Below are 25,139 nucleotides of genomic sequence, written 5' to 3'. Positions count from 1 at the left end.
TAGAAATTCTAATTGAAAGCTAACTCTAGTAGATCTTAAAGCAGAGATGGTCAATTGAAAACCAAAATAAACCAAAATTTGTTTAAACATGATTTAAACAGTCTTTCTGGTCTCTCTCTCTCTCTCTCTCTCTCTCTTTCTCAGGATCTTAGTCAATTCTTTGCTGTTACTATGCATATCTTTATCAGGGTATATGTCTCATCATTAGATCAATGGTTGGTTTTCACTAGTACTTTATCATTCTGGCATTTAAGCTATGTCATTTTATAATGGCACCTAGAGCCACACCCCATGATGCACGTCTTATCACACATTCTATGTAATATGGAGCAATTGGCTTATCAACTAGTAAATGCAAGTATCCAAGGGGTGGTCATGTTAGTCTGTAGCTGCAAAATCTGTGAGGAATTCTGCGGCACCTTAAAGACTAAGGGTATGTCTACACTGCCACCCTAGTTCGAACTAGGGAGGCTAATGTAGCCATTCAAACTTGCAAATGAAGTCCGGGATTTAAATATCCCAGGCTTCATTTGCATGTTCCTGGGCGCCGCCATTTTTAAATGCCCTGTAGTTCGAACTACCTGCCCGCAGCTACACGCGGCAAGGACTAAGTAGTTCAAATTAAAGCTCCTAATTCGAACTACTGTTATTCCTTCTGAAAGGAGGTTTAACAGTAGTTTGAATTAGGAGCTTCAATTCAAACTACCTAGTCCGTGCCGCGTGTAGCTGCGGGCAGGTAGTTCAAACTACAATGCCTCTGCTGTCAACTGTATGCTGGACAACGGAAAGAGTGACCCAGGGACAAGGGAACAAATTCATAGTTGGAGAAAAAATGCCACTGTATCTTTAATATCCATACAGACAAGACCAGGCCTTGTTTATTAAGGCCTCATCTGGCAGTTCCCAATAGAGTCAACAAGGTAGGACCAAATCCTGATCTCATACATACTGGTGAAAATCTGGAGTAATTCTACTGAAATCTGTAGAATAGCTATAGATTACACTGGGGACAAAAGAGAGCAGAATGTGGCTCCTAAAATCATTTGATCAACATTGGAAGAGTATGAAGCTGATTTTTGTCTCATAGAGTCTCATAGACTTTAAGGTCAGAAGGGACCGTTATGATCATCTAGTCTGACCCCCTGCACAATGCAGGCCACAGAATCTCACCCACCCACTCCTGGAATAATCCTCTCACCTATATCTCAGATATTGAAGTCCTCAAATGGTTTATAGACCCCAAGATGCAGAGAATCCTCCAGCAGTGATCCGTGCCCCATGCTACAGAGGAAGGCAAAAAACCTCCAAGGCCTCTGCCAATCTACCCTGGAGGAAAATTCCTTCCCGACTCCAAATATGGCGATCAGCTGAACCCTGAGCATGTGGGCAAGACTCACCAGCCAGACACCCAGGAAAAGTGCTCTATAGTAACTCCTATCATCCCTCCATTGGTCTATTTACCACTGATAATGAAAGGTCAATTAGTTACCAAGATCATGCTATCCCATCAAATCATCCCTTTCATAAACTCATCTAGCTTAATCTTGAAGCCAGATAGGTCTTTTGCCCCCACTACTTCCCTTGGAAGGCTGTTCCAGAACTTCACTCCTCTAATGGTTAGAATCCTTCATCTAATTTCGAGTCTATACTTCCTAATAGCCAGCTTTTATCCATTTGTTCTTGTGTTCACATTGGTATTGAGCTTAAATAATTCCTCTCCCTCCCTGGTATTTATCCCTCTAATATATTTAATGAGAGCAAGCATGTCTCCCCTCAGCCTTCTTTTGGTTAAGGTAAACAATCCAAGCTCCTTGAGTTTCCTTTCATAAGACAGGTTTTCCATTCCTCGGATCATCCTAGTGGCCCTTCTTTGTACCTGTTCCAATTTGAATTCATCCTTCTTAAACATGGGAGACCAGAACTGCACACAGTATTCCAAATGAGGTCTCACCAATGCCTTGTATAACAGCACTAACACCTCCTTATCCCTACTGGAAATACCTCGTCTAATGCATCCCAAGACCGTATTAACCTTTTTCACTGCCATGTCACAATGGCGGCTTATAGTCATCCTATGATCAACCAGGACTCCGAGGTCCTTCTCCTCTTCTGTTACTTCCAACTGATGTGTCCCCATCTTATAACTAAAATTCTTATTATTAATCCCTAAGTGCATAACCTTACACTTCTCACTATTAAATTTCATCCTATTGCTATCACTCCAATTTACAAGATCATCCAGATCTTCCTGTATGATATCCTAATCCTTTTCTGAATTGGCAATACCTCCCAACTTTGTGTCATCTGCAAACTTTATTCGGACACTCCCACTTTTGGTGCCAAGGTCAGTAATAAAAAGATTAAATAAGAATGGTCCCAAAACTGATCCCTGAGGAACTCTGCTAGTAACCTCCCTCCAACCTGACAGTTCACCGTTCAGTATGACCCGCTGTAGTCTCCCCTTTAACCAGTTGCTTATCCACCTCTCAATTTTCATATTGATCCCCATCTTTTCCAATTTAACCAATAATTCCCCATGTGATACTATATCAAATGCCTTGCTAAAATCGAGGTAGATTAGATCCACTGCATTTCCTTTATCTAAAAAATCTGTTACTTTCTCAAAAAAGGAGATCAGGTTGGTTTTGTCCTTCTCAGTTTGTATTCACAATTCCACATAGTACTTATATAAACCCCAGCCTGATGCTAACTGCAATAAGCCATCATGAACAGTGGTTTGCATCAGCTTCACAATCCATTGGCTCACACTGGCTAGGTATTTCGGACTAATGCAAATAATCAAGCTGTGTGTTTGTAACACAGTAGCTATTCAACCAGCCTGAAGAAAGCTGAAATACAGTCCATTGCCATTAAGTGGTTTGTATGGAATACAAAATGGGTGGAGAAGGCAAGCATGTCTGCTAAGGTGTATGGGGGCTTCTCCACGTAATAGTTGGAACCAACTGTCATTCACCCTTTTAGTTATTTTGGTACAAGTCTGTGTATAGACATTCTTATTTCAGTCTAAGAGTGCCCTATTTCCATGTAGTTTGTTGGTTAAATATTCATAAGTTGCATTAAAATATTATTCTCTGATAACAATGTTTAAGGGTATGTCTACACTTGCCCCCTAGTTCGAACTAAGGAGGCAAATGAAGCATACCGAAGTTGCTAATGAAGCGCGGGACTTAAATATCCCACGCTTCATTAGCATATTCGTGGCCGGTTGCCAATTTAAAATGCCGGTATCCTGAATTAACTTGTCATGTGTAGACATAGTAGTCTGATTCAAAACCCTTCCCTCAAATTAACTGTTCCCTCGAATTAATGAGGAGTATTTTTTTGCCACCTACATCACTGTAAGAAGGATTGTGCTCAGTACTACCATCAAGACTGTTAGGGTATGTCTACACTACCACCCTAGTTCGAACTCCATGCCGCACAGCTACACGCGGCACGGACTAGGTAGTTCGGACTAGGAAGCCTAGGCGTGTAGCCGCGCGGCACGGAGTCCGCACTAGCGGACATTTAAAAATGGCGGCGCCCGGCTTTATGCAAATGAAGCCCGGGAAATTAAAATCCCGGGCTTCATTTGCAACTCCGGTTGCCTACATTACCACCCTACTTCGAACTAGGGTGGTAGTGTAGACATACCCCTAATGATTAAAAATGAATAATGATGATGTGTAATTTTTATTTATTCCTTGTATTGCTGTAGAACCCAGAAACCCCACTCTCTGCTTAAGGAGAAGCAAAGGTTGGAATAGCAGAGTTGTATGTCAGTAATGAATCATAGTAGGGAAGCTTACAGTGAGCCTGCCATACCCCCTCACACCCATGTTAATTGTCCTTTGCTTGTATAAATATTACCTTTAGCCACAGAGATCTCTAACATCAGAACTTTGGGCTTAAATAGAAATTAGTCAAGCTTAGCATATGTGAAATAATACCTGTTTTTTGATTTTGTAAAAAAAGTACCATTCTTTATGCATATTAGGTCAGATCCCTCAGTATGGTAAAGCTACCTTGTAATACTCTGATGGTGAAAGCAGCCCTAAAACTGACAGATTCTGCCACTTCAGCATCCTCTGCCTATGGAATCTTTTGGCTTGTGTTAAGACATCGTTAGTGGCCTTTTTGCTTCTTGCCCTGCAGGAGTCTGATGCAGGAGACTTGGCAATTGAAAAGATAGACTGGCTGAGGCCCTCTGCAGTCAGCAGCCATCCATGTATATTAAAGCATCCCTGAGATACCAACACTACTATGGGAAGAAAACTTGTGCGAAATTTGAATGAAAAAAACTTCAGTACTTGTTATGAACACATCTCAGATCTAAGATGTCACCCTTAGGCCTAGTCAACCCTGGGAGTTTAGGTCGAACTTCACTGCATTAGGTCAATTTTCTAAACAATGAGTCCACACCACCAAGCCCGTTCTGTCAATTTTAAGGGCTGCTACAGTTGATTTCGGTACTGCTGCTTTTCGCGAGGAGTAAATGCTAAATTCAACCTCGCATGATCTACTTTACAGCAGTGGAGATGCAGCTCTGTGAAAGTCAATGCTCTTGGACTCTGGGAGATATCCCGCAGTGCCCTGCTGTGACCACTCTGTCCAGGACTTTCAACTCTGCTGCTCTCCAGGTGCACAGAGGGGAATAATCATATAACATATGTGGAGTCTAATTGTGAAGGAAAAAGTCTGAAGCTCAGCACATGTATCAAAGGGTCCCAAGGTCTATTTTTACTTGAGGCACATTGAAGACCATTCATTGCTCACTTTGGTTTGTTCCACCACATTTTGTACGTAGACTAAATCCTATATGTACATTGTACAGCCTGCTGTGTGCTAGATTTCTTAGAGTGGGAATGAAAACATTAAGGGCCAAATTCTGCACTATTACACCCCAGGAAACCCCAATGGCTTCATTGACATTTTCATGGATGTAGTTGAGGGGCTAGAGCCAGATCTAAACACATTTTAAATCAAAGGGGATCTTTTCATGTGCTTCAATGGACTATGGATCTCACTTGGTATTTAACTAAAGAGACCAGCAGCTGTACTGAGGTCTGTGTAGAAAGTCCCAGATAGCCTTTCTGAGCATGACTGGGTGTTGTGTAAAACCAGGGTTAGATTATTTTGGAGTTCTCAATCCTATGACTGGTCCAATGTCCTGTGGAGGGGACATATTACATATCACTCTTTCTGTAATGGGAAAGGTACCCCAAGTACACAATCATACCAACTTCAGAATTATAACTATCCATAAATATTATCTCAGCTCAAAGGCTTGTTAGGCAGATGCACATCTGTGTCTGCATGAAGCCCAGACAAAGGTAATGCAGCTCTTCATGAGCTCAGGAGTCTTCCTGCCATGGTTCTACTTACGGGATTAGGATTCAATGCCTGTTTCTATTTAAAGGGTTCATAGTTATTGTCTTCACTCAGACAAACTCTAACAGATTACATGTGAGTTTTGTTTGAGTAACCAGAGTGGTGTCGGATTCTAAGAAATCCTCATTTAAGACAATAAAGAAAATTGAAATCACAAAAAATAAAGCAATTCAGTGCAGCATTTCTAAATGCCCTCTATTACTACAGGGTGCTAATTGCAAAAGACGCTTACATAAATACTTCTGCTGAAACACATCCATGAACTATATACAGTTTTGATTTTGCACTCAATCTTATGATATTTCCAAATAAGAAATGTTTATTAGTTTGACCATCCTAAGCCATTTACTGGGGGATTCCTGACTGCAGCTGATCTAGCCATCACAAACTGATCAATGACATTTTTTTCTTTTCGATGACAGTTGAGAATTATTTTCCAGTGTGGGCACGAACAGTGTGTTGCAAAAATGACCATCCGGAACTGAACAAGGTATTTTCCAATAATCAGACTCCAAATAACTGACTGTCTAATGCATGCTGGTAGAACATTAACAGAGGTTATTGGTCGTCATGGTAAAATCAGAGGTTGGTCTGAATGTAATCTCATTTATAGGGGTTCAGAAAATTGACATCATGGCAGTGAGAGCTTATAAATATCTGGAGCACTGGCTTCCTCACAGACTGCCACTGCTCTCAAGGAAACATACCATAGGCTGAATGCCCCGAGGGCAAAACAAAATTGGATTTTGCAAATTACACTGAGACGCTCCTGTTTAAAACACAGACAAGAATCTGGGAAGGGGTTTTCATTTTCCTTTGGTTTAGTCTGTAATTTTGTTTAGAAAGCATGTGCACCGGAGGTTGTGCCAAATGCCTTGGAATCACCCTCATTCCTCTGGCTGTGCTGTGCACACTAGCTAACATTTTGCTGTTTTTCCCTGGAGGAAAAGTCATCAACAATAATGAAAATATCACAGAAGAAGTCTGGTACTTTGGAGGGATCTTGGGATCTGGTGTATTGGTGAGTAGACAAATCGTGAATATATTATTTTTCTTTTATAAAATAAAAAGTTGGGTTTTATTGTAATTCCTCTGTGCTTCAAACACAAGACAAGTGATTTGTGAATGGCTCTTAATTGTGTTGTTTGTTTAAAAGTAAATGGTCAGTTTAAAACTTATTTTGATTTAGTATTTAAAAATTCATTTAGTGTTAAGAAAAATAGGACCCTGGGTTAAAGCATAAGATTAATCCAACCTCACTGAAGTGTGCTTTTTATTGTTGGTAGATGATCTTTCCTGCCTTGGTGTTTTTGGGCCTTAAGAATAATGATTGTTGTGGATGCTGTGGTAACGAAAGCTGTGGGAAGAGGTTTGCGGTAAGTGGAAAAGAAGGAGGTGGCCAAAAAAAGGCCAAAAGGTCACATACAATGAAATTTATATCATGTCTGACCATTTATATTTATGATGTTCTAGATTGTGAACATGTAGTGCATGTGTTTGTTGTCCATAGTATGAAGTCCAAAATCCTGCTATTCCTTTATGCCTTAAGTCAAGGATTATTGCTGTGCCAAGATGTTGTACCAAGACCCCTTCCTAGTGCCAAATCACTTTTATCATGGTGCCTTGTTGGCATGCCAAAAGCATTACAATTGTAGCTATGACATAGCTTTTTAACCATGGCTATCAATATAACCGATTTCCTAAAGACCTGCATTTTGCTTTTCTTAGACGATAGGACAATTATTATTTTTTCTTTTTTGACAAATGTCTTTTGCTCCATTATAGTCAGAGCACAGCTCTACTATAGAAGCTACACAATATGTGATACAGATCTTCTGAAAAATATTACAGCTGTTTCCATAGTACATTTATTTCTTCCTTTTAGCAAATCTACATCACATCATAAGAACTGCCCCGATAATATTAAAGAAAGTGTTCAAAGGGGATGCTATACAGAACATAGAACAGCAAAGTAATAGGTTAAAGTAACAGTTCACTGAAAGCAGTGGTGTTGTAGCTGTGTTAGTCCCAGGATATTAGAGAGACAGGGCAGGTGAGAGAGTGTCTTTTATTGGACCAACTTCTGTTGATGAGAGAGACAAGCTTTTGAGCAACACAGAGCTCTTCTCCAGGTCTCAAAGAACAGGAGCACAAGAATAAGAGCTCTGTGTAAGCTCAAAAGCTTGCCACACTCGCCAACTGTTGTTGATCTGATACAAGATAATACCTCACCCACCTACTCTCTCAGTGTGATGAAAGGTAGCTGACTGGCAGCAGGTGGGGCATATACACTGGTTGCTTCTAAATATGATTCAAGCAGTACTGTGAACCTCACAACGAAGTTTAAAAGTACTCAGTATCAGTGCCAAGGATAGGGAGGGGACAGAAGCAGTTTGCAGGACTGTCTCGTAAGGGGACAGGAAATGCTGTATTTCAAATGGAGGCAGGTCCAAACATCCCTCTTCCTCTGAGTCTGGCCAGAAAATCCCTTCACTGCTTCACTGCCACATTTTGGGGAGCTGGGATTCCCAGTCCAGTTCAAACTTTTACAATAATGGGCTACATTAAAAATACAGATCCCTTCCAAACACCCTGATGACGTTGAAGAATTTTAGCTCTGGAGCCAAATGTGAAGCTGAACTTCTTAGCTTAGGCTCATTTCTAATTTCAGATATCACTTCCTCCATCTTGCTCTGTGGAGGGGTGGGCCAGCTATCATAGGAGATGGTGTAGCTACCTTCATCAGCTTTGTACAGGAGGAGAATATTTCTATATAAGGAAATCAGCCTTAGCGGGCTAGAGAATTTGGTCCAGAATCTTTGTAGAAGAATTGCACGTCTCATATTCCGTGCTCTAGAATGGGCCAGATTCTGATCGCAATAGCATAGTGTAAATCCAGAATAACTACCCAAAAAACCATTACTCCAAATCTGAATGCCTTCCATTAGCATATTAAGCAATGTGACTACACATATTGTTTGCTCTCTCATCCTCTTCCCAGGGTGCACATTAAGAACCACTAGCACAATCTCACAGGGGTATACATAGTCTTGTTGTTTTAACAAAGGTTCTGTATAGGTGCAGAGGGTTGCACTAGTGGATCCTTGGGCAGGTTCAGGGTCTAAGTGAAATATTTCTTCTTTATTGTTAACTTAATGCTGGTGGGAGTTAGTTAAGCATAGAAGCCACACATTCCATGCCACAACATCTTACTGCCCATTTTTTGTCACAACCATTTATTTTCCTAACTCAGTTCAGCTGTTGGAGAGCTTTTATATCTATCCCGTATTTTGAAGTGTTAAATACATGCCATGCTTTGTCATTTCATGCAGGCAACATGGTTGAATTTAGCTAGATTGCATGGGTATAATTGAGATCAGCATTTGTCCTTTCGTGTTAATTTGAACACAAGGCTTATGTGATGGTATTAATATTGTTCTGGAATGATTTAAAGATGTGATTATATGAAGGTAACACAATGTTTTTGAAGTGCAAAGTTTTTGGGTTTTAAAAGGCTCCTTTATCATCATGAAGAATGCCAGAATGACCTCTTTGGAAAAGCAAGTCCTCATTTTGCCACAGAACAGACTCAAGATGAGTAGTAGAAGTACATGCTTCAATATACTTTCCCACCAATGTATTTCAGCTCTGTTCTAAAAAGGCCTTAACCATGTGGTGTAATATTGGTGTTCATACCTCATGTCCATTCAGTCCTTGGTCTCTTTACTGAAAATGCCATCTCTGAGTTGGTGCCAGCTGTGCTCTGGGTTATGATGAGCACAATTACACAACAGGAAATAAACATGTGAAAGGGAGGGGAAATGTAGGGAGGTGGACTATAATTCACTGTGCTGAAATTTGGTCAGATCACCAAAATTCACAATTCTGCTCTTGTAAAATGCAGCACTAGCACCTTCATAGAAGGTTGGGACTTCAGGTTTGACCATGATCTCATCTGACAAAACTTTGAGGGGCACCCTACCCCAGGGTTAGTACTGATTCAGGGATGAAAGCCAATTACTGAAACCCCACTACCTGTAGTATCAAGGTATTCCTCAGAGGGCTCCCATGCAAACACTACTCTAGCCTCACTTGGTTTAGGTTTCTAAGGGCCAATGAGAACTGCAGCATGAAGTGGAATGCCTGCAGACATGCAATGTACTTTAGACTCTAGCTACATAACGCATTTATTTTAACTGTTTGGGAAGCAGGGATGAGGCTGCACTACACTTAAGCAGGATTCATTGAATTGTTTGTAAGCAGTCAAGCATAACTTGGCATCTTTTTCTGTCTCCATCAGATGTTTACTTCTATCATATTTGCTGCAGTTGGACTTGTGGGAGCTGGATACTGCTTTATTGTGTCAGCAGTTGCTATAAATAAAGGCCCTAAGTGTGAGAATGGAAATCAATGGAGCTATCCATTTGAGAATGGGTAAGAAATGGCACTGTGCCATGCATGGGCTACCTAGAAAAGAAGTGATATATTCACTCAGTGAAGTGCTACTGCAATAAGGATGTTTGTGATGTCATTTCTAGCTCTAATTTTGGTGTGTAAAAAGGGAATCACACACAATCACATTACTGCGACTGCAGTGTGGCTGCCTGTTGTGTGAAGCCCATTACTATTGCTGTGCACTGTTACATAGCTACACAATATTCTAGAATAGGGGTGGCCAACCAGTTAGAGATAGATAAATAGATATAGTACACAAAATGTAGTGATAAAAATAACACTACAGAACATTTTGGACAAAAAACAAAAAAAAAGTCTCTAGTCATTTAAAAAATTCATGGCCAGTCTATAGATCTTCAGAGAACTTGACGAGGAACAAACATCAAATTACAAAAAAAAAACAAAAACAAAAAAAAAACCTTTAAAAATACAATAACATTCTCTCACTAAAAAAAAGCATCCCCACCATGCATTTTAAATTTAACACTACTGCCATATTATGTCCTATGAGTTTTTCAAAATTAAGCTGAACCAAGAAGTTAAAGAGCACAATTTTAAGTGCCTGTTTCACTCCAGCTTGTTGATCTCTAGTACAGTTTCCCTTTTTTTTTTCTTTTACTTATGAAGATTATGACTTTTATATAATTCTAAAATTTCAGGTCTGTCCCAGACTGCAAATATGAGAGGTTCAAAAACAATAAGGGAGAGACTCATATCTCAGAATAATTGCTTCAGCCTGACAAACAATAGTCTTTTAATTTTCTTTAAAGAAACATAACGTAAACCAGGTACATGCTGGTTCTTTTTTTGCCCTGGAATTTAAATATGACATCTGTGTTGGCTGCCTTGTTCTGCATCCATGAAGACTTTGAGTTTAAGTCGCTTCAGCCCCTCCTCCCTCAGCTCTAACCCAATGCCCTCCCTCTCCCCCTCCCCCAGAGCCAGGCACTCCCAGCCCCCAATATAACCCAATGCCTTCCCTTTCCCCCAGAGTCAGGCACTTCCAGCCTCCAGCTGTAACCCAATGCCCTCCCCTTCCCCCAGAGTCAGGCACTTCCAGTCCCCAGCTGTAACCCAATGCCCTCCCCCTCCACCAGAGCCAGGCACCCCTGCCTCTGCCCCCCCCCACACACCGCTCTAACCAAATCCCACCCACACTCTAACCCAAAGCATGGGTCCCAGAGCCACCGCCACCATGTGCTTCTCCCTCCGGGCACTGGGGCACGTGCGTAGAGCAGCTGGCCATGAGCAGTCTGGGGCAACGTCTACACTGGCCCCTTTTCCGGAAGGGGCATGTAAATTTCAGCAGTCGTCGTAGGGAAATCCGCGGTGGATTTAAATATCCCCCGCGGAATTTAAATAAAAATGTCCGCCGCTTTTTTCCGGCTTTTAAAAAAGCCGGAAAAGAGCGTCTACACTGGCCCCGATCCTCCGGAAAAAGTGCCCTTTTCCGGAGGCTCTTATTCTTACTTTGAAGTAGGAATAAGAGCCTCCAGAAAAGGGCACTTTTTCCGGAGGATCGGGGCCAGTCTAGACGCTCTTTTCCGGCTTTTTTAAAAGCCGGAAAAAAGCGGCGGACATTTTTATTTAAATGCCGCGGGGGATATTTAAATCCCCCGCGCATTTCCCTACGACGACTAGTGAAATTTACATGCCCCTTCCGGAAAAGGGGCCAGTGTAGACGTAGCCAGCGAGTTCGGCTCAGAACTAACAAGAGCTGCATTTCTTTAAGCAAAGAGCCGCATGTGGCTTGAGAGCCGCGGGTTGGCTACCCGTTCTAGAATAAGAATATCAGCTGAAACTGGAGGTTCCAGAAAGTCCCATTTAAGATACATTTACTTCTTGTCAGTTTATTCCTTAGATTTTTAAAGCAGTATGTGGGGATAGACCAGAGGTGGGGAACCTAAGGCCCAGGGGCTGGATGCAACTCCCAAGTTGCCAGGATCTGGTTCCCAAAGCTCAGGGGCCCCCTCCATTGCATTGGGGAGCCCACACTGCTGCTCCAGTCTTTGAATCCTCCCCCTGCGTGGCTGGAGCATACAATCTACTAGCCTGGGCTCTGGTGTTCGAGGGAAATGCAGAGAGTATCTCTCTGCTTCTCAGTCGGGGGCCACGTCAGTGAGGGTTTGGTTGGTCATTTTTTTGACTCTCACTTGTGTGTGGTCCTAACTGATTTTTCTGTGGATCAGCAGCCCACAACACAAAAAAAGTTCCCCTCCCCCTTGTCTAGACTATAGTCATATGACCAGTGCCGGACCGAGCCATAGTTGGGTTCTGGGCAGTGGGTGCGTGGTACATGCACGGCCCCGGGTGCACAGCGCCCCTTAGCACTTCAATCAGGTGCTCCCCATAGGTTGGTGCCCTGACAGCTGCCCGGCTAGCCCGCCCCCCCCATTAATCCGGCCCTGCATATGACTAAGTTATCTTTAATCTTTAGATTTAGTGGGAATCTAAGATCTGAATCTGATTTTATTCATATGTAAGTTAGTCTTTATGTAATTTTATTCTGGCCATGGAAATTGGAGGAAGTTGTCCACACTATGCAGTTGAAATTTCTTGGGTGTAATGCATATGTGTCACTTGTTCATATCCCTGGATACCGTGACAGGATTTTAAGTCAGCCAAGTTCAAACTGAAAATAAGATGCACATTTTTAACGGTGAGGACTGTTAACCCCTGGAACAGATGAGTTAATTTCTCTGTTACTTGAAATCTTTAAACCAAGGCTGGAGCTTTTTCTGAGTGGTGTGCTCATGTTCAGCTGCAAGGTGTCAAGGTGAAGGAATCATAGGATGAAATCTAAGGCCTGTGCTATGCAGGTGGTCAAATTTGATTAGTATAAACATCTCTTCTGGTCTTAAAACTGTTATTCTGTGAATTAACAGAGCATTAGGAGTATCCAGAGGAAATGTTAAAAAAAACAACAAACAACTCCCAAACCAGGTTTTGAAATAACCTTCACATATTGACTGAAATTGGCCATGCCCAGAAAATGTCAGTGAGGCCAGCCCTTCTTTATATCATTCTGCTGTGCTTCAGGCTTTGGGCAAGATGAGCGACGAGGTCGCCCCTTGGACCCTGCACATTCAGAGCCCCATGCTGCCCAGCTCCTGGCCCCGCCCACCCAGCTGGGAGCCATGCAGCTGTGCAGCTCAGCGTGCTGCCTTGGGCCCTGCACACTCTTTGGCTGGGCCTGGCTTTGGGACAGGCTGTTAGAACAGCAAGGGATGCGTTTGTGCTGCTGTGTTATCTAGGTACACATGAGAAGCTATAGAGGTGACTTGGCAGCATTTGATGGTTTGTTAGAAATGTTAATTCCATTTTAACCTTGTAAGTAGAATTTCCTTTGTTTTATTTTAATAACAATGTAAAACCATAACAATTCAGAAAAATATTTAGGTCAGAAAATTTGCCATTGTTTCTGTGTTTGCAACTCCCACTGAAGATAATTTAACATTTTGTAGCACCAAAGTCAATAAGAATGGCATCTTCTAATCCAAGGTCAGAATTTGGTACTCAAAGCAATAACATTTCTCTAATCTATCCCTGAGATGAAATGAGAGCAATGGATGTACACGAAGGATGAATTTAGGCCCTCCCACCTCATGTTCAAAATGAAGTCCTGTGATTAAGTGTACAATTCTTTCCTGGATGTCACAGATTCTGGGACTTTATGGGACTTCCGTGACTTCTGGGGTAGGGCTAGAGTAGCATCCAGCCCCAGGTGAGGTCTGTGAAGCAATGGGCACCAGAACAGAGGCCTTGGTCAGCCCTGGGATCACTGGAGCAGTGGCCATTGTGGTCACCGACACTTGACCAGCAGGACAGCTCATTGGTGACCCACCATCACAGTAGTGGTCAGGGCTGGGTTAGTTCCTCTCAGGCTGGTGCAGCAGTGATCAGACCCTGATGCAGGAGCAGTGGCTGGGCTGGAGGAGCTGTACGCCGTGCTCTGTTTGATCCTCACACCCCAGAGTATTTTTAGTAAAAGTCAGGGATTGGTCACGGGCTCCCATGAATTTTTATTCGTAGCCCACAACCTGTTCCTGATTTTTGCTATCAATACTGGAGGGGCAAAGGGGACAATTTCTCCAGGGCCTAGCAATTCTAGAGGGCCTAGGGCTCCTGGCCACTACTACTACAGCAGTATCCAGAGCCCCAGACCCCTTTAAATCGCCATGGGAGCCTCACGCTGTGTGCTCTAGAGCCCCATGCCAGGCACTCTGGGTATTCAGAGGGCCAGTGGGAGATGGGGAGGCAGGGTGGTCCAGGCGGCATTGAGGGCTGGCTGTTGTCCCTTCTGCCCAAAGGCCTGCCCCTTCCAGGGGCACAGATCCACTATTCCCCACACTGCCTTTGTCCCAGCAATCCTGTTCATCCCCCAAGCTCCCCCCCCCCCATACAATCTTAACCGTATCTCTTCAGAGGCATATACATGTTACATGTATTGATGTTACCACTAGATGTCAGGGCTGCGCCATACAATTGCATAACTGAAACTGTTTAGTAAGATAGTAATAGAGATGTAGCCGTGTTAGTCTGGTCTTGCTGAAACAAAAGACAGGACGATGCAGCACTTTAAAGACTAACCCACTTCCTCATGCCAATTTTCTTCTACACTTTGATCTGAGGAAGTGGGTCTGGCCCACGAAAGCTCATCACCTAATAAACCATCTTGTTAGTCTTTAAAGTGCTGCATAGTCCTGTCTTTTGTTTAGTAAGAAAAACACTTAAAATACACTGCAAAGAAAGAAAGATACAAGTCTGGGTGATCACTAACAGACATAGCTTTGGCGTTTTATCTGATGGTCCTTCTCAGCATCTTCCTTGCTTTAATCTCATCAGCTAGTGTCCACTCTACAAAACTGCTCCCTCCAAAATGCTCCATAGACTCTTCAATGCCGTATCTTCAATCACACCACATGCTTCTTTTATAACATCCCAGCACATCTCGGGTCAGTGCCGCTGTCTTTTTCATTCGGTCTTGATCAGTTGGCCCTTTTTACCCACATTGTTCTCAGGACTGCGCTTTCCATGACCCACATGCCATGGGAGCCTCTACCCCCTCATTTTTTCAATGGTGGCTGTTATTTTGACTTTGTTGCTAACATACACATTCCTCGCACAACTTTTTCATGCTTACACCACTCATCCAGCTCAACATTTGCATTTCTATGAAACAGATCATTGTTCATGTTTCTCCTTTGTCGTCCAACACTCACTGCCAGACATTCAAACTGGATGAACTGCCATTTTATAGACTTCCCCTTTTACTCAGCCTGGTAGCTTGCTGTCACATACTCCACCACTTCTCTCTCTACATTTGAGCCAGGCATTTAATATCTTTACTCTGATTTCATACTCCATTTTCCCTTTTTACTTGACTCTGGAACCCCTGATGCTTGAAACTTTTCATTTTTGGTACTGCCTGCCCAGCTGGTTTCATGGATAACTGTTCAGTGCTCACATTCTTGAAATTACATGCCCTATATACTTTGTTTTTATTCTGCTTATTTTGAGCCTTTATTTCTCCAACACATCTCCTTGTTTGTTGTCTAGACCATGCTGTCTAGACTAAGTTTCTACTCATTGCACAGAACAGGGGTGGGCAATAAGTGACCTATGGATCAGATGTGATTCGCCAGAGTTAGCCCCTTCTGGACCACCAGTGAGTATTTACTTGCGTGACCGCAGGTATGGGGCCAGTGCAGCTCCCATTGGCCATAGATCTCCATTCCCGGCCAATAGGAGCTGCAGGAAGTGGTGTGGACCAGGCTACCGCTTCCTGCAGCTCCTATTGCCTGAGAACGATGATTCACAGCCAACAAAATCTGCAAGCAACCATACCTGAAAATGTGCAGGTAAATAAAATGCCAGTGGCCCACGAGTGGCTAACCTTAGTGAACTGCATCCAGCCCATGGGCCACTTATTGCCCACGCCTGGCAAAGAACAATATCAACTGCAAACAGCATGCACAAAGATGTCTACATTTGTGAGTTTTTGTTGTGAAGGTATCTAGGATATGGATAAGCAAGAATCAATACTGACTCCTGACTCCCGTCTGTTTTTGATAGGTCATCCATTTCCCTACCAGAAGTTCTGACTATTAATGTTGTAGCTATATATTTGGCGTGAACAAGCTGCATATAAAGTTCTAGTACATCTTATTGGACAGTTCCTTCCTGACAAAATTAAATGAAGTATTTAATTGATGTCAGAACATATTTATTCTTTCTTTGCCTGCTCTTTTTCATGTGGTAGTCAGATAATGTCAATGTTTATAAATGCCATTATTTGAAAATAAAAACTCTTCCATTATTCCTCAAGCAGAAATGTATAATTTCAGAGTCAAGTGGCTACAATGACTCACTTTTCAGATTACAACAACAAACTAATAGCTACACTAGTGTTACATTACTGATTGACTTCTATTGTCTTGCTCATTCTTTTTTGCTTTTTACACAGGAATTATCTAGGCAATCACAGCTTGTGGTCCCAGTGTACATCACCTGAAAATATTGTCCCCTGGAATTTGACCCTTTTTTCCTTACTCCTGATCATGAGTGGCATTCAAGCAGTGCTTTGTGCCATACAGGTTGTCAATGGACTATTGGGAACAATCTGTGGGGACTGCACCTGTTGTGGATGCTGTGGGGTAAGCAAATTTGTGTCTTCCTCATGTGAGTCCATGGATTGATGCTGGGTGTAAATAGTCTTGCCCCATGCAATTTAATTGCAAAACTCCCAAGTGTGTTATAGGGAAAGGATTTTAATGTTGTGGTCAGTGACATACTGTGGTAGAGCTAAAAGATACCGGGCCAGGTTGTCTGTGCTGTTGAGTTCCCTTTGCAATGCTCTGGTAGCTTAAAGAAAAATTAAAACTCCCCTAAAAAAGTGTACAACTGGGGATTTCCTGGGCATAGGGGAATCCTTAAATGGCACAAAGCTGGTGGCGCCAGCTCTGCCATCACTATCAGCCTTCATGAGGTACAGGGCATGTCAGTATGCTGGGGGTTGGTGAGGGGTGAAGCCCACAGTGCTCTGGTGAGCTCGACCAGCACAACAGCCCGAAGGTGGATTTTTCAGTAGGTGCAATTCAGGCCAGCCCTGAATCTGCTGTTGGAACAGGCCCAACACGGCCTTGGGAGAATTTGTTCTGCAGTCCATTGCAGTTCAAAGCCCCAAAGCACTCACACTTGTTGAAAACATAATCAGAGTCTCTGAAAAGTTCCAAAGATTGAAACAACCCACATGTCTACAGAGCTTATCTAATAGCCTCCTATGGGGCTTGTGAAATAATAATAAAATCAATCGAAAATCACAGGAATATTAACCAATAGAAGCAACCTTTGTATTTTTATTCTTCCAGGATAATGGAGCGGTTTAAAGAGAACAAGGATTGCAGAAATCTCATCGTACGAGGAGACTCCCTTTAAAGGGACATCTATTGTGTGAGCCATGGTGAGCCGTGTTCCTCTGCACTGTCCCTGACTAAGAAGGTCTATGAAGGGTATTTCACCCATTGTGCTAAAGCCCTGATGGCCCTTTTCTCCTGCCATTGAAATCCCACGTTAGAATGAATGAAGTGGCTCCTTAGCTATTCCATTTATATTTATTTTTGTAAAACAGCTTCCATTTGAAAAAAGCTACATCAGATTGGACATTCATAATCTCTCATTGGCGACTGATGAATGCTGCTAACAATGCGACAAACCTACAACTTTCTTTTGACTAAAAGTTAGATTTGTTTGTACATAGAAAAGTGAAGATTTCTGTGTCCAGGCCTGAGCTCATTAAAATTCTCTTTGTAAAATGTCTTTCGGTTATTAATTATGTTCATTTGAAGTCTAATAGGGTTTTTCTTTTCATTGACTGTGATCAATGCTGGACACTAATCATACACAATATGATTACTAGTCTAGGGGGTAGCCATGTTAGTCTGTAACTTTAAAAAATAATAAGTAGTCCTGTAGCATCTTAGAGACTAAAAAATCTCTATATCTATATATATAGTATCATGAGCATTTGTGGGCAAAAAGTGGGTTTGGCCCATGAAAGCTCATGATACTATATATATATATATATATATATATATATATATATATATATATATTTGTTAGTCTCTAAAATGCTGCAGGCCTACTTGTTTTTTAAACGTGATTACTGCATATATAAATACAAGGGTTATAGCAGCAAGAATGTTGAGTGGTGTAGCGTACAATCGTGTTACTAAGTCCCCAAGTTATTCCTGATTCATATGAGGAATTAAACAAACAACAACAACAACAAAAGGAAAATGCATAGCAATTAATGATGATGACCTTACTCAGTCCAACATTGCCTTAGAGCAGGGGTGGGGAATCTTTTTTGGGTTAGGGGGCTGCTGCCCCACAGAAAAATCAGTTTGGTGCCTCACACAAGTGTGAAGCAAAAGAACAAAACTAAACAAAACAAACTCTCACTGATGTAGCCCCCACCAGAGAAGGAGAAGGGCACTCCCCACAATCCCCTCGCACACCAGAACATAGTAACTTTTGTATGCTCCAGCCCCGGGGATCCATGCAAGCTAAGGGCCACATCCAGCCCCTGGGCCTGAGGTTCCCCATCCCTGCCTTGGAATCACTCACTATTTGCTATCAGAGGTATAACCACAGACACACCTGAGCAACTTTTGATCTGGCTAACAATAGTAGTGAACTTGTGACAGAACCAACTAGTGCAACCCCTGCTTCCTGGTTGCATTGCTATTGTTGCTCAAGAGATCTAGATCAGAGCCTGCTGCTGTCACCCTTCTATGTGCATGGTAGATGTAGATAATCAACCAATGAAGTCAACACATGGGGATGGAGGCCTACTCTGAAGACTCATCCTTTATTCTACTTGAAAAAGGCAAAATTGATAGCTGCAAAGATAGTGACAACTCTGCATGATGGTCATAGGAGAGCAGCACCACCCTCAGATGCTTCTCTCGTATAGGCCAAATCCTGAAGTCACAGGTGCCAAACTCCACCATATTAGCCATGGTATTCCAGCTTATAATAAGTATTGAGCTGTTTGCTGGCAAATGTGACAAAGGGGAACAGCAGGAAGTAGGTGATGCACATGTTGCAATGGGGAAGGGAGAGACCAGGAGCTGTGGGAGGCCTGAGGCGACGGAGCGTGCAGCAGCCCCCTCCTCTGAGAGGCACCGCGGCAGAGTTAGCGAGTGGGACAGGAGTGTAGGGGGTAGCGGGTGTCCCCTGCATTTGCGGGCTCTGGCACGGAGGCTGGACTGCAAGTGACTGCTACAGGGAAACCTGAACCAGCAAAAAGCAACCCCTCCCTCCCCCACCGCCTCCATGCAACATAACTTTTGGCAGCAACTGCCCCTCCCCCCCATGCCACTGCAGTCAGCACTGCTGAATGGGACATTAAAAGTCAGGTCAGCAGCACAGTGAGACTAAGGCAGGCTCCCTGGCTGCCTTGGCTGTGAGCAGCTCTCAGAAGTAATTGGCATGACCAGCTCCTAGATGTAGGAGTGGCCACAGAGGCTCTGTGCTCTGCCCCTACCCTGAGCACCAAATCTACAGCTCCTATTGGCTGGGAAACACAGTCAATGATGGCGGCATTGGGAGATGGGGGCTGTGGCACACAGAGCCCCTCGGCCATTGTGCCAAAGAGCTGGAGAGGCTACTTACAGGAGCCACTGGAGGTAATCGCACCCCAGAGACCATACCATCTCCTGCACACACCCTGCTGAGCCCTCTCCTGCAAGCATATGCCTCAGGTTAGGGCTTTTTTTGCCAATCTCATGATTTTGGAGAGATCTGACTAATGTTTTTTTGATCTCTCCAGCTTGGAAACACTCCCCCTGTGACTGATCAGCTGAGACTGATCAACAAGCCTGCAGGGTGCTCACTTGGAAGTGGTTGGACTTCTATTATCACCTATGGCAGATTCTGGAGCAGGATGTCTCTCAGGCAAATAGTTGGTGGGAACCTGTAAGGCATAGCTAAGATCCTGGGTCAAAGGGAAATAACTGGGTTCATACTTGGAATTTATGTTCAACTGTTCCATTGTAAAGTAATAGTGCTGACAATATATATATATATATATATATATATATATATAGTAACTGAAACCCCCATTTTAACCATTTTGTAACTTAAACCCCATTTTAAACTTTGTACCTTTTTAAAGTTAGGGTGTGTGTGCGGGGGGGAGGTGCAGAATCTGTGTGAGAAGGAATAACTCCCTGAAGCCAGCCTCTCTGGAGACCAGCTGCCAGCATCACCTTGATGGCTGAAGAACAATGCAAGTGAGCCCTGCAAAAGAACCCACTCAAGAAAGAGAGTGAGGAAAGCTCCATCAAGAAAAGATCAAAGTCCCATCTGCTGCAAACTGAGGACTCATGGTCATACAATGTCCCGGGGCAGTGGGACAGCACAAGAGCTATGGACTAAAACATAAAAAGATGAGTGCAAAATTATAGCATTGGGGCTTTTGGTTCTACAATCATCCTCCAGGAGCATCAGTGCGCACTGACATGACCAGTGAAATAGCATGAGCAACTGAGGCTGGTAATTATATCCCATCTGTAGAACTGTGTATATGTGTGGTGGATAATTTTAGTAGATAAACAAGAACTAGCAGACTCTTGTTAGGGGTATGAAATGAATTCTGCCATCACAATAAACATGGCATATTGCCTTGTCCCCCTAACAAGAGTCTGCTAGTTCTATTTCTACAAGTGAAAGAGTAAACATGCTTGGAAAGTGATAATTAAAAACAACAACAAAAAAACCCAAACAAACCACAGTTAGAACCTAACTTATACCTGTTGACCATGAGGTGAAGGGAAAAGAAGGACTGGGGACTCCTCCAAAAAATTTCAGTCCCTTAGGTTTTCTGAATCTCAGCCACATCTTTTTATGTAGGGCTGTCTTCCTGAAACCACCATTCTGTGCCCTTTGTCTTACAGAGAATACTACTTATGTAGGCTACACCGTAGGTATATATAGGACTTCATGGCCTTGCAGGCACGGAACCTTGGTAAGCTGGTCACAAAGATGTCAAATAGGGCAGCATGCATGTACTGTGACTGGTATTAATAAAAAGGGGCCTTAATAATGCATTGCACAAGCAGTTATAAAATGATGGCATCAAAGGTAGCTGAAAACAGCTGCTGCATCCATTTGCTCCTCTACGGGACTATGGAATGTGATACCATCTTTTACCCTAGCACCTGTTGATGTAACTATCTTACACGTATATTTTCATTAAAGGTTAACAGCTGTCCTATGCCTGATAGGGCTTGTCTTGGGAGCAAAGAATGTGTCTTATCTGTGATCTGAAATGAGATTGGTAACTGCACAGTGCACATGTTTAATGCCATTAATATAAATCTGAGATGCACTAATGAATAGCCAACAGGAAGGTGCAGATGCTGTCTAAAATAACTAGTTCATCATGAGCATAAGTTTCCATTGAGCCCAATTGTGCAATAATTATGTCATGTGAGCTAAGACAAGACACTCACATTTCCTTTTGTAATCAGAGCTGCATTTGATCATGTGTGGGTCTGTCATGGGGAGAGCATCAATCTTACAGGACATGGATAATGAACAGTTGGACCAGCTGACTTTGGATTTCTAAGGGAACACAGTATCCATGTTTCTTGCAGCCTCGTTCCATATATCACGAGTGGCAGTCCCTTGGTGTAGTTCACCTCACGATACCTTTTTGTTTCTAATGTAAATTCAGTAACATTTGGGGGCTGATCAATGAAAACAGAGGCAAAGTGCCAAGAAAAATTAAGGCGCAGAAGGGGATGGGCAGATTTTATTTCAGACATAGACAGAACTATGAGATGAGAATAAAAGAAGTTAGGGGCAGAAAGAAAGAGCAGTGATAGAAGTGGGTAATATGGGAGCACAGAATTGGAGACACACTGACAGCTTATACCCTACAATCATTACACAGTGGCTGAAAGCATTTAAATGATATCATACAAATGGTACAGTGCAATGAGAATGCAGAAACCCAGACAGCCAACAGAAGAATGAACTCATCACTATTAGTTAATGGTGGAGTCTCTGAGATTTTATAGCCATCTGAATCAAGATTAATCTTTTCAGAAACATTGGTTGCCCTGTGAATGACTGACTAGGATGCTGAAGGGAGTAGTTTGGATTCATGTAATGGGAAACATTTATCAAAAGGGAAATGCACAAATATATTTCATAACTCAGGGTGCGTTCACACAGCACCCTTACCTCGAAATAAACTGAGCAATTTGCACTATGCTAATTGCATAGCTTATTTCAGTGTTATTTCAAAATAGCTTATTTCAAAATTTGGCACTGTCTCTACACAATGCCAAATTTCAAAATATGGCACTATTTCAAAACGTTCCTTATCCCTCGTGCAATGAGGTTTACAGGGACGTCAGAATAGCGAACCTGTTATATTTCTATACCAGAGGTATCCCGAAATAGCGCCACTGTGTAGACATAGCCTCAGATTACTGGTTGGGCTCTTGAGTTTCATTGACCCTGTAGTGTAATGGCATACTAAGCTGAATTATACTGTGCCACCAGTAGGTGGCAATGTATGTAAAATGCCTTATTTAAAGGAAACTCAACTGTACTGCTGGCAGAGCATTAAAAAATCTGATGATGAACACAACTGGCATGTATAAGTGAGCTCAGTAGCCAGTCGCTAGCTGGTGCAGAAGTTTGTAACAGTCTAACTCTAGTGACCTGAGTTTAACTTTCAAGCTCCGTGTTATGAGGCTGGTGCCCCTGGATGGCCAAATGCTATGCCTCCCCCTTTGCATTTAGTTCTCCGGGTTCACCAAGCTGAATACAATAATCAACATAGTGCCATTTATCAGGAGGTCTATATATAATTTTATTGGTGAGTCTTTTCAGACGTTTTGTTTCAGAAGTTAAGAGGAAACAATTACTCCCTTAAAGATACTCATTCCAACTTTAAAATGCCCATGGCTAGCAATAGCATCAGTTTCAAGTCATTCAAGTCTGTTAGAACAGGCTAATGTTCTTATTTTACAGAGCCTTGATTCCTGGGAATCTAATGTAGCAGTAGGGCATGCCTACTCTTACGTTTCACTGCAAACACTTAAGTTTCACTGTAAAAAGAAAACCACCTCCACAAGAGGCGTACAGCTCTTATGTGTGATACTTTTGTGGCAATGTGCAAATGAAGACATGTTTTTCCTGTTTATATAGCTTTCAGCCTCTACAGGATATCCCATAATGCTTAGGTGACCACTCTGGGCAGCACCTCTGCTGCTCGGTAAACAGACTTCCAATTTTCCTCCTGTAACCCCCCCAGAACTTTGAAATTCCTCTTCCAGTTTTCTTGGCAATTGTTCACTTATCATCTGACCAGGTGACAATGGCTGCTCCATGGAGCAAACAATTCCCTGCTTCTTCGAGCAATGCTGAGCTACTGGAGCTGACCAGTGTTTGGAGAGAGGGGACTGTGCAGGGACCCAGGGATGCTTCTGGCTCATTGTCATCCACCTTCCCAAAAGACCTATCCAAATGGAGAAAGCTGCACCGTGGGATAGCTGCCCTCAAGGAGGTGGCCTCATTCGTGAGGGAAAGGCTGCCAATGTAAACACTCCTGATGCCTGTGTAAATACGTCAGTATTCAAACCAGCACTTTGCTTTTACCAGTTCACTATCACTGGTGAAACTGACAGCGCCAAGACTCTGCAAGTGTGGACATAGCCTGCTCAGGGAGAGACGTAGGTTGCAGCGGGCAACAAGTGAACTGCCAGAGAGCTGCAGGAGCTAGGGATTGAACTTGTGTTCATGAGATCTATGTGGATGGGTTCTCTATTCACACAACATGGGCACAAGCCCCTAGCCCTGAATGGAGATGGGGTGCGGATACCCTGGTGCTGGGCATGCAGTAAGGACCTGATTAGAATAGAATAGCTCTGAAACGTCAGGAATTTTAACCTGCAGAGATGTCAAAGACCACAGACCATGAGAGGAGAGAATATAGCCCACAATATGAAATCGAACTGGAATCAGAAGTGCTCCCCAGGGAGAAGAATATGAGGGGGGCGTTTTTGTAAAACCTTCATCTAAGAGCATCAACAATCCACTGTTATTTCTCCCCAGGCACTGCTCTTGCTATTGGCATTTGCAGCCCCTTGTGCTGAAATGTGGCTCACTTCCATCATGAAATGTAAACGTGTAAGGAGGTGCTCCTGGCACGGTGTTCCCAGCATAGGAGCTGAAAGCCACTGCGGTGCAAGTGATCCTAATAGAATGGCAAAATACATGGCTGTCACGCAAAAATACATATGTAGCCTGTTGGTGAAGTCTGGCAGCTACTAGCTGGTGATCCTTTCCCAACATAGAATTGTTAATGGTTGTGGCAGTGCCCAGCAGCATATGATATTACCTGTAATTACTTTATCTTGGCAAAAGGACTTCTGCAGAAGAAATTACACTTAAAGCGTATGTTATACTCACATCCTGACAGCCTCGCCTATGACCACCTAAGGTCACCTATGACCAACAAGCAAATATGTATCATAACCATCCCCAGGAATAAAACAGTGTGATAGAACAGAGTGTGGGGTAAAGACATGCCAGGATGACTCAGTTCCCAAGAAACTTCCTTGGAAGTCTTTCAGGCGGCAAGAACACTATTCAAATGACAAAACAAAATACCCCAGCCTTTTCAGTGGACAGGAACTGTCACGATCCAACTAGTAAACCCAGCGGCACCCAATAATTAACATATCGCAACAGCCTAAATAAATGTTTTAAAAACCATTTTTTGGTGAATGCAATAAGGAAGAGGAAACGGCCCCTAAATGATCTAAGCATCAGAGATGCGAGACAAAGGCTCTCTGGCAATAGGGGACTCCCCGGGTCTCACATCATATGGCCATGCTCAGCCCTTACGGACTAGTCCCTTCCACTCTGACTTGCTCTTCTGCAGTCACACATTCTACATTTTCCATTCTCTTCCTTCCTTTTGTTTTCCCCTGGAGACTGCAACCCAAGCCAGAAAATTACCAAGCTAAACATGGCAGCAGAGCAACCCTCAAGTTAATGTGCTGCTGACATCTGCCCAAGCTTTAGTCTGAACATTCAGCCCATGCTGGTCCATGGAGGGTGGCTTCTTGTCTCGTGCCCACAAGTCAGACGTAGCTGCAAAGAAATTACTTGGTGCCCTCTGGTGAGAAGCTGAGTTCTGGGAATGAAAGTGAGGCAAAAATTTGCATGTGCAGACAGCACAGGAGTAAATTGAAAAGAACTAGTTT

General features: G+C 42.9%; 1 protein-coding gene across 1 annotated transcript; it reads left to right on the top strand.

Moving 5' to 3' along the window:
- Positions 1–6,007: 6,007 nt before the first annotated feature.
- On the top strand, positions 6,008–17,664 carry TM4SF4 (transmembrane 4 L six family member 4). Its single transcript, XM_006115931.4, has 5 exons — positions 6,008–6,412; positions 6,678–6,767; positions 9,692–9,825; positions 16,313–16,502; positions 17,217–17,664. Exons 1-5 carry the CDS (start codon positions 6,239–6,241, stop codon positions 17,232–17,234), a joined length of 606 nt encoding a protein of 201 aa, XP_006115993.1. The 5' UTR covers positions 6,008–6,238; the 3' UTR covers positions 17,235–17,664.
- Positions 17,665–25,139: the final 7,475 nt, after the last annotated feature.

Source organism: Pelodiscus sinensis, chromosome 10 (genome assembly GCF_052426305.1).
Source record: "Pelodiscus sinensis isolate ZL-2025 chromosome 10, ASM5242630v1, whole genome shotgun sequence".
Taxonomy (NCBI): Eukaryota; Metazoa; Chordata; order Testudines; family Trionychidae; genus Pelodiscus; species Pelodiscus sinensis.
Note: the sequence above shows the minus strand (reverse complement) of the source record. Positions and strands in the feature narration are given on the sequence as shown.